Raw genomic sequence first — 14296 nt, forward strand, 5'->3', positions numbered from 1 at the left:
AATACTGTCTTGTTCTCTGTTAGATAAGTATCCCAGAGAATTCCTGTCAGGTAGCTGTGGTGAAAAACCTCTGGAGAAGCTTGTGTATGTGTCTGTAGATAATTCTAGAGACGGGAAGTTATCCCTTCTACTTTCGTAAGGACATTAAAATCTCTTCTGCTCTTTGGTGTGAATCTAAGAGCGAATGGCATGGAAACTACTCTTTCTGATGTAACAGACTGGAGTTTTAGGGACTTTGGTGGACTTTGTATTAGCTGTGACCTTAAAACAGGACTAAATTCTTCTGCTCTCTGAGGTTCTGCTTTTCTGAATAGCACCATAAGGTGCTATGAGAACACAGAACATAGTGTGCAAAGGTTGGTCTCACAGCAAAAGAAAACTTGCCTCAAGTGACAGCTCTAGCAAGGAGATAACACTGGAACAGTGCTGGAAACTTGAATACTACAAGGGAATTTTCTCCTTTGTGTGGAGACTCTGTGGCAGTTGCTAGTAAAGAGAGATACGAAGAGCTGCCATTCAGTCATGAGGTCTCTTAAATGCAATTTCAGATTTGCAGGCACATGGGATTTTTGGATAGTGCACAGCACCACACACTTGTGACGCTTTCAGGTGGCACTGTAACATTGTGCAGTACAGTGAACACAGCCAAGCTTTCTGGCAGGTGTAGCAAGGTCTTTCCCTGGAGCAGGAAGTCATCTAGCTCTAGAGCTATGTTTGAAATACTCTATACAGTATTATCTATACAGAAATACAGCTTGTGGCCTGGATTTCAGGGGGCAGTCACTATTGCTTCAGCAAGAAATGAGGAGGCTAAGGTGGGATGGTGGGATTTTCCCTTAGGTGCCTTTGCTGCCATGTTAGGGGTTCCATCATATTCCTGCTAAAAGGTAGCCAAATGAAAACAAAACCCACTTACATTTGACTTACTGTTGTTATTATGCTTTATAGGTGTGTGTGGAAGGATGCTGTTCCAGAGACTAATTTATTCTATTGACTGTATCTGCAAGATAACATGCAAGATTCATTGCTCCATTTATAGTCTGAGGATTTTCAATGTGAATGACTTCTTTGCTGTGCTTCTGAATTTTTTTTTGCTTGTTTTTTAGAACGTGCTTATTTTATTCAGCTCTTCCTTTCAGCATTTTTCAGACTTGTTGCTAAATATTTTCCTGTGTTTTCTGAGGTGGGAAAGAAAAGTTCAAACTACAAGTTTTTCTTTTATTGAATTGGGACATTAATTGCTGTGCTTTTCAGATATCAGAAATGGAACTGAAGGCATTTGGAGGTGGTATTGATGTTAAACCTGGAACGCCACCAGTGTCTGGCAGAAGTACTACTCCAACATCCAGTCCTTTCCGGTAAATTTCTTTTCAAGTTCCAAATTCTTGAAATCAGATCTGGAAAATTTGCCTAGTCATACATGAGCAGCCAGCTTTGAAAAGCGTGGGATGAGGAGCTACTAATGCAAAATGCAGTGTTTAATCTGAACTTAAAAGGAGCATGCTCTTAAGGTGTATGTCATCAGATCCCCACTGCATTCAGCCAGAAAAATAAAGCTTTGAAATAAGACATTAAAAATATTTTGGAATTAAATGGAACTAAAGAAATGAACTAAAAATGACCTAACAGACAGAACTGGGCAGAGAAAGATGTACTTTGGAGTAAAACTATCAGGACTGTTTAACTTCCCTGAGCGTAATAATAGCTGCAGTGTTGAAAGTTTAAGAAACAAAACTAAAAGCACCCGAGCAGCAGTTGTTGCAGCAGTTCTGTTATAGATTCTGCATCTTTGTTTCCTAAGCTCCTCACGATTGAAATTAAGTAGTTGGCAGGTTAACTTGGTTAATTGACAAAATGGATTAAATTCTCATATGCAGAATGTACCTCTTAGTGAACTTGCTGAAATGCTTGTGTGTGAAGTTGAGTGGGCTGAAGGAACTTAAAAATGGAACTTTGGAGCAAGGTAGTTCTGTTCTTGAAAACTGCACTCCCATGCGTGGTAACTATATTTCATTGACTTTCAGTGCAGCAGGCTGAAAGCATCCAGGCTTTTCTAGTGAAGCAGGAATTAGTTTGAACTCCTGCATGCAGTCCTGAATTCTTGCCTGCAACATTTCACATACGAAAAAAAGGAGTGAGGAAGACGATGGTCTGTGTCTTGTAGAAATGTCTCATGTAGAATCTGTGGGATGCAGCTGAAGCAAGATGTAATAAGCTTTGGTGTTAAGTGTGAAGGTACTGGGAAGATGCAGGAAAACGTAACAGAGCTCAAAAGTCCCAAGTTTGTGAAATGTTGTGTGGACTGAGTGTAGCTGCCTTCCTTGTCACTGTTGTCCTGCTGCTCGATTCACGTTGTGTTTTGCCCACACCCTCTGCATGAGAGCTCTCTGCAAGTCAGCCTCCATTTTTGAAGAAAGCTGTTCACTCTTTCCTCCTCTGAGGAAAGTGTTGAGTGCCCTTCCCCCAGTAATCTTTCAAGCTTTATTTAATTCGTGGTGATTCCTCGCATCTTAGAAGTTATTATGGAGGGACTCACAGCCAAATAAAACACAAAGAGAGCAATTTCTGTAGAACTCTGGAAATTTGCTCAAATGCATCTTTAAAACATTTGCCAGCAGGTCAGAGTGGAAGCAGCTGCACATTGCAGTTTAATGCCTGTTGTGACAAGCTCAGAGCCCCAAAGCAGTGTGAAGGGGTAGCAGAAGTTAGCAGAGATGGGGTAGAGTACATGCTTTGTTAGAACTTGTATGGTAGTACTTTGAGGAGAGGTCTTTCATATAGACATTACCCTATAGCCTTTCCAAATCTTAAAAATTTCTCTTATGTTTTCTCTTTGTACTCTTAATAGCCTTAAGTTCTGGGTTTGTTTCAGTTTGAATTGAAAGTACATCCAGAAAAATCTGATGCTAGTTTCTATAAGAGATTTCCCCAACTCCAGGCTGTCTTTTAAGTTGCAACTAATGATAGAAACATGCTTTGTTTGAGAGCAATGTGATTCTAACTGTTGTTTTTCTTCAGGGCCAGTTCTACAAGTCCTAACAATCAGTCCAATAAAATGAACAGCATTGTCTACCAGAAGCAGTTCCAGTCAGCAGCTGCTGCTGTGAGAATGACCCAGCCATTTCCTGCACAGTTTGCACCACAGGTAGGCAGCTGGTGGCTTCCTGCAGGCAAATCGTGCCCTGTGTAACTCAGTGACTTCTCAACTTTGCTCTGTTTCTTCAGGTTTTATCACAGGGAGATGCACAATGAAATCCTTCCAAAAAAAAAAAAAAAAAAAGTGTAAAGAAACTGATTTCAAGATCAAGGCAAAAATACCTTCTGGTCTTGCTAACTAGTAGTGCAGATTTTGTGGTGGGTTTAATTGGAGAGTTCTGTGCGTGCCAAGGAATCTGTCAGTAGCTGTGAATGAGGTCAGTTCTTGTGCTGGCTTTCCAGGGAGCGCAGCTTTACAACAGTGCTGCGTCCCGCTTGTGGGTGACTGTAGCCAGGCTGCTAGGGAGACATAGCCTCTGTTAAAATGTAGGATGTTTCTCTTCAGGCTTTAACATTTGAGTGTCTGACTGCAGAGCTTAAGGTTTGATTTTTTTTATTTTTTTTTTGGATTGCAACTAGCAGAAACTACCTGGGCTTTTCAGCACTGCATTTCTCTAGTGACTTCTTCACCGCCTTGCCTGAGTCTTCTTCCTTATTATTTACAATGTCTAAGTTGTCAGTAAAACTTGAAGGCACAGCAGCACTACAGTGCTGTTTTGTCCTGGAATTTAAGCATAGCCTCTCAACATAAAAGCCTGTCACTTTGACAGCAGAGCAGGCGTTGTTTTTTTCCCCTATAAGATGATGCCAACGTGCAATCTAGTTGGCAGTTTTCTAATTGTTAAATGTCTCTTTTTGTTGTTTTTCCCCCACTTAGATCCTCTCTCAGCCTAACCTGCTCCCTCCATTGGTAAGAGCCCCATATACTAACACCTTCCCAGCGCCTGTTCAGAGGCTGCCAATAGTACTGCATAGTCAGATGCCGTCTCAGATGATCACAGGCCTTATGAGCCACCCTCGCTTACCGCATGTGGCCAGAGGTCTTTGTGGATCAGTGTCTGGAGCCAGAGGCAGTCAGGCCCAGGCTGCGATGAAGGCTGAACAAGACATGAAGGTTAGTATTTGAACTGCAGTGCTGCTAACACCAGTTCAGTCTTGACGGCTTGTAGGGCAGGAATGTGTCTGCAAATCATGTCTTAATTCAGATGCCTCTGGGGCACAAGCCAGTAGCTGGGCCTCCAATAGCTGAACATAGACCTTTTCTAAACCTTGTTTTGTTTTCGTTTTTCTATTAATAAGAACTTGAGACTAAAAAAATGATTAGGGAGCTTCCTTTCTCAAGTGGTCCTGTGGTGAGTGGCTGTGAAGCAGCTGCCGCTGCCCAAGGCAATCTAACAACTAGATTTTTGAATGAGCGATGAAGCCCATGAACTCGAGTGCTAGCTGTCATTTCACATCTCCCCCAACTCTGAGCACTGGTATGAACCCTCCTGTCCCAGCCAGCCTTGCTTCTAGCTTATTCTGCTAATTCTTTTCCTGGTGAGTTGCAGTGTCTGTGATAAGTCTCTCTGACAGAATGCAGTGACGTGGTACGCTCTGCAGAAGAGGTGGCTGTGTTTTGGTAGTAGGCAATGAGTCATATATCTTGTTAGAGTGCTTTCGGACCCTTAAGGGTGAGGCAAGCTCTTCTTACAAGGCAGAGACTGCAGTACAAGGGTTCTGCATAGAGGTACTGTACGCTTAGCTCATCTACCTGTATTGTGCAGAATAAGCTACTTATGTGGATGGATGGTGCCAAGGAGCTCCCTTACGTGCTGTCATTGGCCACAACTCATGTGGGGAGGTATAAAATAAAAGAGGATGCTTTTTCCGATGATGTCTGGTTGTAGGAGTTGATTGTCCCCCTTTAAATAGGCCAAATATCTAGAATTTTTCTACCACCAGTTGATGCCATTTGGAAACCTAACAAATGATGTTTTCAGGGTATTGTCTTGGGTCTGTATTGCAAACTGGATCTAACCTGTCATAGCAAATACAGACATGCAGTCCTGGCTTTCTGAATCTCCCTGCACGTGCTGTTCAGAAGAATGTAAGTTATTTTGTCACGCTTGGTTGCCTGTGATCAAATCATCCAGCTTTTTAGCCTTAACCTCAGGGGATATCTGGAATTGCACAAAGGATTTCAGGTGTCTGTCTGGCTTCAGTAAAACCAGACTGTAGTTGCAGTTTAGCATGCCAGAGTTCACAGGTCTGTTTTCTATTCTGTTTCTGGTTTGGCTACTTGAAGCAACTAGACATTATCAAAACCAGGACCTCATGTTCTGGGCTTTGGCTATTTTTTCTCTCCAATTTTCTGTAAAATACTTAAAATACGGAGAGGTACATGGGTTTTGGTTGTCTGTGTTGTGGTTGGGGTTCCTTGTGTAAAATAGGTCTTATTTTAAAAAGGCATTTAACTGCTTCTGGAAGGTTTAACTGGTAGCGCAGCTCCTGCTTTAAGCAAGTCTGGGATGGAGAGGAGAGCAAAGTTCTTGGTTTGTGAAGTATCTGGTGTGCACAGCTCTTCACTGACATGTGGAAGGTCCAGCGTAAGACTGCAGCTTTAACGCTTGATCATGAAGGCTGAACTTAACAAGTGCAAGTTGAGGTTACTGGTGGGATCAGGAGGGATTTGGAGAAAGCCAGGCAATGGTTTGTGCTTCCCAGGATGAGAACCTGCTTTGAGTTGGAAGCAGGTACAGCTTCAGCTACATGTAGCACAGATTTGAGGCATGTTCAGTTGCATTGGCATTGCAGGCTCCGAAATCTGTGTCCAGAGCAGCAGGGGGAAAATTTGGCTGCTCAGAGACTCTGCTTCTCTCCCCCTGCCCCATGCTCTGAGCTTCCTGAGTGCAGGGACTGGGTGAAGGACAGCTGGTGTAACCCTCAGTGCTTGTGTGGCTGGGTAGTGTCGGAGCTCGGATGTGTTCTGCCCCTGTCTGACACTGTGCAATGAAACTTCAGTTTGTTTGTACTCTTTCAGGGCTGTTTGTACTTTTGGGCTCTGTAATGCTAGTTAGCAACATAAAAAGATGTGAGATAATGATTGAAACTTGTTCTTGGTTCTCTCTTGTGGATGTGAGGATTATGAAGAGCAAGGGAAGCCGAGGCACAATGTTACACTGCTGCTGAGGAGCCAGGTGCCCTGGTTGCCCATGTGTTGGTATCTGGGAAGGAACTGGATTGACACTGCCCTTCTGGCAAAGCCTGGCCAGGTGGTCAGTCCTTTCATTTAGGAATTACTTTTGTGAAGTCGCTTTTATTCCTGTACCCATCTCTTCAGTAAATATATTTTCTCCCTTTCTTAAGGCAAAGCAGAGAGCAGAGGTACTTCAGTCCACCCAGAGATTCTTTTCTGAGCAGCAGCAGAGCAAACCAATAGGAGGCAAAGCGCAAAAAGTGGATGAGAATGGGAGCAAACCCTCCGAGGCAATTGCTGACTCTTCAGGAGTCTGCCAGGACAAAGCAGAGGAGAAGCCTGCCCCCGCACCTCCTGCAGCAACAAAGCCTGTTAGAACTGGACCAATCAAACCTCAGGCAATCAAAACTGAAGAAACAAAATCTTAGAGGCTGTATTTCCTTGGAGGTGGGAGGGGAGAGGGAAGGATGGGGGAGATGGCGGCAGCAGCATGAATTTGTAGCCCCAAGGATGAGACAGCAGTCCTCTCTCCCTGCAGGGCTCTTAACTGCATAAAGGGACATAGAAGCTGCCAGCAGTTATGAATTTAAACTGCTGTGTATCCAGCCAAGCTTCTAGGCTCTTTGGGCTTATTATTTCCTGTGACAGCATGAAGACCGCTTTCGATAGTGTGCACGTTTTACACGTGTGCGCATGTTTTGGCTTACACACCTAAATGCTTCCCAGCCTGAAAGCTGAGAAACAGCACAGCGAGGAGGAAGGCGGTTGGGGAGGCATGTTCCTAGCTGACGAGATGAATACTCTTACTTTCTTCTGATCTTCAGCTGCTATTTATCTTTTTATAAACTCATGAGTATGAGAACATGCAGATCTGAAAATGGTGCTGGGCCAAGTAACGTGCATTAAGTTTGTAGTGACTAGAGGAGCTCCCGTGTTGTACTAAACAGAGGAATTCACATAGCTGGCAGAATCACCTTTACTGTGTGACGTGTAACGTCGCACAAAGGCTAACGTGGCAGTGTTGAATTCCCTCTGAAGGCAGTGCTTTGCTGGCTGCTGCTTCTTGGATGACAATATACTGTATTTAGATCACAATATGAAAATGCTACTTGGCCACCTGTGTTCTCTACACCCACTCCCTCAGTTGTTCACCTCTGGAGTTGAAAGGTTAATTGCATCAATAGTCCCAGTTACTCTGTTCACCTCTGTCCAGCTATCTTTATATGAAGCGAGTGATCTTTAAACGGTTTCCAGCTTATGTCTGTATACAGCGATGAGCACTTAGAGCTGTGCCACAAGAATAAAAGAAACCTTGTTGGATTAAAGAGAATCTTATCTAAAAGGTGCATTCTTTATATCGGAGCTGCGTCTCACCATTTCCCTGCCCACAGTGTGCTGGAACGTAGAATCAAGTCAGATAATGCCTTTTTAATTGTATCCTCTAGTATTATAGCTGTAGGACAGTACTGTATGATACTTCTGTGAATGTAAGATATCCTGTACCTGCTTATGATATGTAGTAGTGACTGTGCTATACTGGAGCTGTTTTTAATAATGTTATTCTAGAGGTTTTTTTCCAGACAATGATTGAAAAGCTAATAAAAAGCACCAGGTACCACATCAGTAGCAGAACTTGCTGGTTTTTTTCTGGGATTTTTTTTGTTACTTTTTTTTGTTTTTTTGAAAGAAGAGTGAGTTGAAAGTCTAATGTGTATAATTTTGTTCAGATGACTGCAGAAGCTGGAGAGGCTGTTGCTGCTATTGATGCCTAGTGAATTGCTCTTGGTTATCTTTTTATATAAATATATATATAATTTGAATTTTTGGAAACTTTAGCTGTGATGTCAACTTCAGAAGAAAAAAAAAAGTATCCCACTTGTAGTGTGAGTTGGCATTGTACAGAAATTAACAGCCATATTGGTCTAGAAATGTTAAACTTAATTTTTTTTCCATTTGTACAGGGGTAACGCACTGTATTAAAAATATGTACGGTCTTATTTACATGGGTTTGATTACAGAAACTAATAAAGTATTCTCTAAATAAAGTATCCTGGTAATCTCATGATTAGCAAAGTGCTGCAGGATGCGAGGAGAGAGCCCAAACGTCACGTGCAGGCGAAGAGTGCATTCTGCAGCTTGAGAAAGCAGAAGGGCCAGAGAGAAACTGAGTTTGAAACGGCTCTTTTGGTGGCTTCCTTCTGCTCTTACTGCTCCTGATCCTGCTCTCCAGTGAAGATCTCAGGTGACGTGGCTTCCATGGAGCTCTGCAAGGAGCCTGCTGTTTGCATCTGCAGGACGTGACGTCGCTGGTGAGCTGCTCAGTGTTAAGAGACTCGTGATGCTTTGCTTGGAGAAGATCTGCTTGTCATAGGAGACCTGGATTTAGCCAGCTGGCTGTTCTCACCTCAGCTGGTGCTGAAAGCAAGATGTGCCCCTTTCCTGCAGGGGAAGTGCTCCCAAGGAAGCAGGGAGCTTCCCACTGCTGCGGGGCCAGAAGGAAACAAAACGGCCAAGCACCCACCAGTTCACACCATTCAATTACCGACCTTTATCTGAAGCACAGGTGTTAGTGAGGGGCTGAACACCTTAGCAGCCCTTCAGCTGCAGGGCATTGCTGAGCAGAGTAGCTGGAGGCGCAGTATCAGGGGAAGGCAGTTGCTCCCTGCTGGCCACCAGATGGTACACTGTTCATAGCAGAGTCCGGTGCCTTTTTTCCCCATTTCTGCCTCGGGGCACAGAAACAATCCTGCCCTGAGAAAAGGAGCTGGTTAGCTCTATCTCTCCAAAGGGCAGACACGGGAAAGAGCTGTGCTGCTATTGGGTGAGGGGCAGCAGGCTGGGGCTGTGCTTTGGGGGCAGCGCAGGAGTCTGTCCTGCTGTGTCAGTTCTTCCAGGGGCTTTCAGTGATGGATTGGATCAAGGTGCTGTAAGCTGCAGCCGGAGCCATGTGCTGAAGTAACTCCTGAGTAGGTAACACTGCAGATAAAGTGCTGCTTTTATGGGAGGACAAGCACAGCTATAGTAAGCACTTGGGAAGATGAGGAACAAGGTGGGAGAAATGAGTGCCTGTTTCCTGCTGGGAAAGTAGTTCACTGAGCTATTGTATTTCAGGGGAATTCTGAAGAGATTAATCTTCAGTTCTCCGATAAAGCCACTGGAAAAACTAGTTCGATTTCCCCAAATCAGCAGTGGGAACGTGCTAAACTTTTTGATGCTGCTGAGCAGAACAAGGACAGTATTTCTGTTGGAACCTAATCAAAAACAAACATCGGGGAGTTCAGCGTGCTGTTTTGATGTATGCTTTCCAAAATAGCCTGGGCCCTCCTTCCTTGCCTTTGAGGGCAGGTGAAGCATACAGAGATTCCTGTCTGGGCTTTTTGTCTTGGAGTGGGGTTTGGTGTGTAATCTCAGCTCTAGGGTTCTCTGGCTGTCAGGATCAATTGCATTGGAAGTCCCATGAATTGGGAAGCTATTTCATTTGGAGAACTCGCTGTTTTTTTAATTAGGACATGACCTGTTCTGAAAGACAGGAGCAGAGGGGTTGGTGTGAGTGGGGCCGGAGCCAGCAGCTCTGCTCAGCTCAATCTTTCTACTGGGCTTTGGGAGGGGAGGGAATCTCTGTGCTTGCTTTGAATAGCGTGCTAAGTCAATCTGTGTATTTACTGCTGCTCAGCTCAAGCCCGGCTTTCTGGAAATCCTGTGTACCTTGGCTCGTCTTCATTTATTTTCTTAGTCAATTAAATGACGGACTTCCCAGCCTGAAAAGCCCCCGGTGCTGGCATGGAATGGGAGGCCTGAATTCCTGGGCTCGGTCCGTCTGATCCTTGTGCTGCTCCCTGAGCTCCACAGTGCATGGGAACAAACCATCCCTTCATCCCAGTGGGGAGGAGCAAGCACACATGGGCCCCTCCACCCCAACTCTGTGGTCCTGAGCTCCTGCAATGCCTCTCACCTCAGCTTTGGGGACATCGAGTGGTGTCCCGTCCCTGCAGACAGCCAAGGTCAGGCTGGATGGGCTCTGAGCACCTGATGGAGCTGTGGGTGTCCCCCTTCATCACAGGGGAGTGGGACCTGATGGCCTTTAAGGCCTTTAGGGGTCCCTTCCACCTCAGTTCTATCTCCATCAGGCTATTCATCCCCAGGATGGGTTTCAGAGTGAGGCAGAGGGCTGCCCTAGAGGTGCGGACAGCAGTTCCCAAGGCCAGGAGTGCTGTGATGGACTGAAGTTTATTGCTGGCAGCTGGGCCTATACTGCATCCCCTCACCCTGCCGGCCCAGCTCTCGGCCCTCATACAGCGCCCAGCAGGTGTGCAGGGCAGGCATGGGGCTGCGGTCGATGGCGGAGTTGTTGCACTGCGCTGTTGGGAGCCACGGGAAGGCCTCAGCCCTGGGCTCGGCTTCTCTCAGGGTGGCGGTGGGCTGCTCCTCAATGCAGGTCTGTGTATGGAGCCGGGCATTCCACAGCACGCAGGTGTTGCAGGCCTCAAAGCACTCAGGCTCCATGGAGGGGGCAATGGAGGCTCCCGGCTCCTCCTGAAGGTCTGGCTCCTCGTCCCTGGAGAAGACGGCGTAGCTGACGGAGAGTGGGGGGATGTGCTGCCGGTCCACCTCGCCGTAGTCCTGCAGTGAAGTGGCTGCCAGCCCTGGGGTGGCACAGAGGTGGCGGGAGCTGCAGGATATGGCCTCCCCAGGCTTGGACACCACGCAGAGGGAGCTGAGGCATCTCAACGCGACAGAAGCTTGCCGCAGGTCACGGGACTCTGTGCTACTTCCAGGCTTCATCATGGTGATGACGTGGGCACATCACTGCCGGGGGACACCTTTGCCTGCACTGTTCTGCTATGCCCCAGCCCCACTGCAGGCCTGCGGGAGGAAAAGGGTGCTCAGAGCCTCCAGGAGCCTGCCTGCAGCCAGAGGGGCAGCAAGTGTTGACAGTGTAGCTGACACCCCATCCCTTGTCGGCCCTTAAGGCAGAGCCCCCCACCCCAGGTGTTTTGCCAGGTGCTTTGGCCCCCAGCCCTCCGCACTCACCGGCATTGCAGGACGTGTGTGCTGCCTGGTTGTAGGAGTCACGTTGCCTTGGTGCCTGTGGCATCCCCTTGTCCACTGCCATTCTAGAACGGGACCGTGCTCTCGTCCCCCACCCTGAGGGTGGCAGCAGATGACCAGCACTGCTCAGCAAGGACAGAACACGGCACACTCCCGTCCCCCAAACCTGCCCCCCACCAGTCCCAAACTTGCCCCCTGCACCTTGTAATAATACTTTTATTAAGCAAATCTCTAGCTTGGTTAGCAGTTGAAACTCAGACATTTGTTCTGATTTAATACTGCAGCATTTATTGGAGCGTCTCCCCAAGCTGAGGGGGTAGCAAGCCTCCTACAGCCTTTCTACAATAAATAGTGATAAATGTGGGCTCTGGAAGCAGCATGGGAGAGCTGCTGGCGAGGCGAGGTGAGACGAGGCCAGATGGGATAGGGGCAGTGCAGGGGCTCCTGGGCAACAGAGGGCCAGCATGGCTGAAGGTGCCCCCTCACCAGTCCCACTGTCCCAGCAGGAAGGCAGCCAGCAGCCTGCCCATATGAGGCCTGCCCGCTCCCAGCTCTGGGCTGGGAGGATGCTGGAGCAGGGTTGGGAACCACCAGCACCCACTCAGACCCACAAAGGCCATACAGGGACGTGTCCACCAGCACAGCTCAGCCCTGGAGAAGCACTTTGTTTCATGGAGCACAAAGGGATTTCTTCGCAGGAGGCGTCAGCAGGAGGCCGGGGGCCAGTCGGCACTCAGGCGTGGGCAAGGCGCACAGGGTAGGCCACCATGTTGTAGCTGTCCCAGGCAAAGAGCCGCCGCTCCGCCGGGTTGTAGTCCACCATGCTGAGGTACTGGAAGCGGTTCTCGAAGGGGATGCTGAGGCTGCGGCTGGTACTGGTGGTCGTGTCGTAGGCAAAGTTGACGGTGGCATTGGGTGCGGAGTAGCTACTGACAGTGTACAGAGTCCCGCAGATGATGAAGGAGTTGGCCACCGACTGCTTGCGGATGTTGGTCTCCCAGGTGCGCCGGATCTCCAATGTCTCAGGGTCCAGCTTGGAGAGGACAATGGCTCCCTTGGCCTTCTCGGTGCTGTACACCACCCACAGCCCGGTCTCATCCACTGCCAGGTCAATGTCAGTGTAGCCACCCCACGAGTAGGGATACTGCCCATGGTAGCCAGCACCAGGCAGCTCCCGCTCGGCAGAGATGGCCTCAGCCCGCAGGTCGTAGCGAGCCAGCGCGCGGGAGCGGCGCGGCTGGAAGAAGAGCCCGCCACGATAGACGACAGCCCCGGTGCTCTCCAGGGGCCGTGGCAGGACGTGCACCTTGGCGGGATAGCCGCGGGCCAGCTGCTCGGCCGCCTCGTACTGGAAGAGCTGGCGCACCTCCGTGCCCACCGTGTCCACGCGCCATGTGGTCTCCCGCGTGAAGGGCGCCACGGGTTCGGGGTCCTTCATCCACACCCCGTATTTGCCGGCGATGGTGTCGGCCCGGCCCAGCACCACCGGCTCCCCCACCCATGCCAGCTCGCCGCAGCCTGTGGGGACAGCAGGAGGGAGCAGCAGGGAGGCGTTAGGGCCGTGGTCACGCGGGACCCCGGGGCTCCCCCAGCCCCAGTTCTCCCTGATTCCCCTGCGATTCCCCACACCACTGCCCCAAGGCCCCCCAGCCCAGTCCCAGGGCTGTACCCGAGTCCTCAGCTCGCGGGCGGCCGAGCGCCGTCTCCTCCAGCAGCCGAGATGCAGGGAGCTCCGTCCTCTCCGACTTCAGCTCCTGGTAGCTGAGGGGCTCCGGTTCCCACCTGGAGGCTGCGGGGGGTCCAGGCAGCCAGGTGAACCCCAGCACCGAGCCCCCACCCCCCAAAAATGCTAACGTCTTTCTCAGGAGCCTGGTGCCCCGAGCTGGGGCACATCGGTGACCCAGGGCTGAGGGACACTGCCGACCCTGTCGTTCCCTCCCCAGGAGTTTTATTTCCCTTGGGTGAATCCCAGGGACCCCAGATTCGTGTGGTCCTCCCCACGCCGAGGTGACCAGCAAACAGCCCAGGTATGGAGACGGGAAGAGGGTCCGGGGGTCCCCAGGCCAGGCACTGTTCCTTACAGTGGGTGGGCACTGTTCTAAGGGGCGAAAGCAGATGCCCCAGGTGGGAGCATGGGCTGCAGGGTGGAGGGGGGGGAGAAAGGGACCCGATGGCGTGGGGAGGATGTAGGATTTGGGGTGAGGAGGGGATGCCCACAGATTCCCATCCCCCAGCACTGACCTTTGCTGGCAGAGCGCGGGGTGTCGCGGCCAGGCACCCCGCCTGTGCCGGAGGGGCAGCGGGTGGCTCTGAGCCGGGTGATCTCCTGGGCGCTGCTCTCCAGCCGCCGGCCCAGCTCCTCTTTCTCCCTCTCCAACCTCCCCTTCTCCTCCTCCAGCCGCTCCTTGGCCCGCTGCAGCTCCTCGCAGCCCCACGGGGCCGCTCGCTGAGGGCCTCGCGACCACACGCCACTCACATCAGCCCCCCTCGGCCCCGAGCCCCCCAAACCTCCCGCTCCCTCCAGGCGGTTCAGACGGGCGGTGAGCGCGGCCAGCTCCTCGCGCAGCTGGGCTACGCCGCCCGCCTCGGGGCAGCTGGCCTCGCCGGGGCTGGCCACCGTGAAGCTGTAGGTACATCGCCCGCTGGCATCGTTGCCGCGCCGCAGCTGGGCCGTGGGGTCCCCGCTAGCGCTCAGGGCGAGGCCCCCCGCCAGCAGCAGCAGCAGCCAAGCACCCGGCATGATCCCTCTCACCGCCCCGCGCAGCTCGCCCGCCTTTATAGGGCCGCGGGAACCTTCCAGATCCCCGCGCTCCCCCCGTGCCGCCCGCTGGCAAAGCTCCGGCAGCGTGCGGTGGCCGAGGCCAAAATATTTGCGCGGCCGCGTGCCAGGGCTGCGGCGGGGAGGCGAGACCGGGGCCGGGGCGGCGGGGACCCCCGGGGGACCCCGGGCGCCGTACGGGGGGACTCCGCGCCGCGCCACTCCCCGGCACCGGGGCCGCTCCCCGCACCGCCCCCCGTGGCGGCGCCGCTCCT

General features: G+C 50.5%; 2 protein-coding genes across 15 annotated transcripts in view; one reads left to right on the forward strand and one right to left on the reverse strand.

The window, feature by feature from the left end:
- The window catches only part of PRRC2C (proline rich coiled-coil 2C), a 68943-nt gene extending 60684 nt beyond the window's left edge, over positions 1-8259 (forward strand). For 11 of the 14 annotated variants that reach the window (XM_042873032.1, XM_042873037.1, XM_042873034.1 and 8 more), the window contains 4 exons: positions 1255-1358; positions 3019-3145; positions 3914-4150; positions 6385-8259. In XM_042873032.1, the coding sequence (XP_042728966.1) occupies positions 1255-1358; positions 3019-3145; positions 3914-4150; positions 6385-6642 (726 nt within the window). In that variant the 3' untranslated portion in view covers positions 6643-8259. The remainder of the gene's footprint in view (positions 1-1254; positions 1359-3018; positions 3146-3913; positions 4151-6384) is intronic. The other 3 variants (XM_042873044.1, XM_042873045.1, XM_042873047.1) reach the window with 1 other exon arrangement.
- Positions 8260-11524: 3265 nt separating this feature from the next.
- Positions 11525-14033, reverse strand: MYOC (myocilin). The gene is made up of 3 exons (XM_042873789.1): positions 13505-14033; positions 12933-13052; positions 11525-12781 (listed from the first exon to the last, which is right to left on the reverse strand). The coding sequence occupies exons 1-3, from the start codon at positions 14001-14003 to the stop codon at positions 11997-11999; spliced, it is 1404 nt and encodes a 467-aa protein (XP_042729723.1). The 5' UTR covers positions 14004-14033; the 3' UTR covers positions 11525-11996.
- Positions 14034-14296: the final 263 nt, after the last annotated feature.

Source organism: Lagopus leucura, unplaced genomic scaffold, assembly GCF_019238085.1.
Source record: "Lagopus leucura isolate 7727_CA_CO unplaced genomic scaffold, USGS_WTPT01 Super-Scaffold_100009, whole genome shotgun sequence".
NCBI classification, from domain to species: domain Eukaryota; kingdom Metazoa; phylum Chordata; class Aves; order Galliformes; family Phasianidae; genus Lagopus; species Lagopus leucura.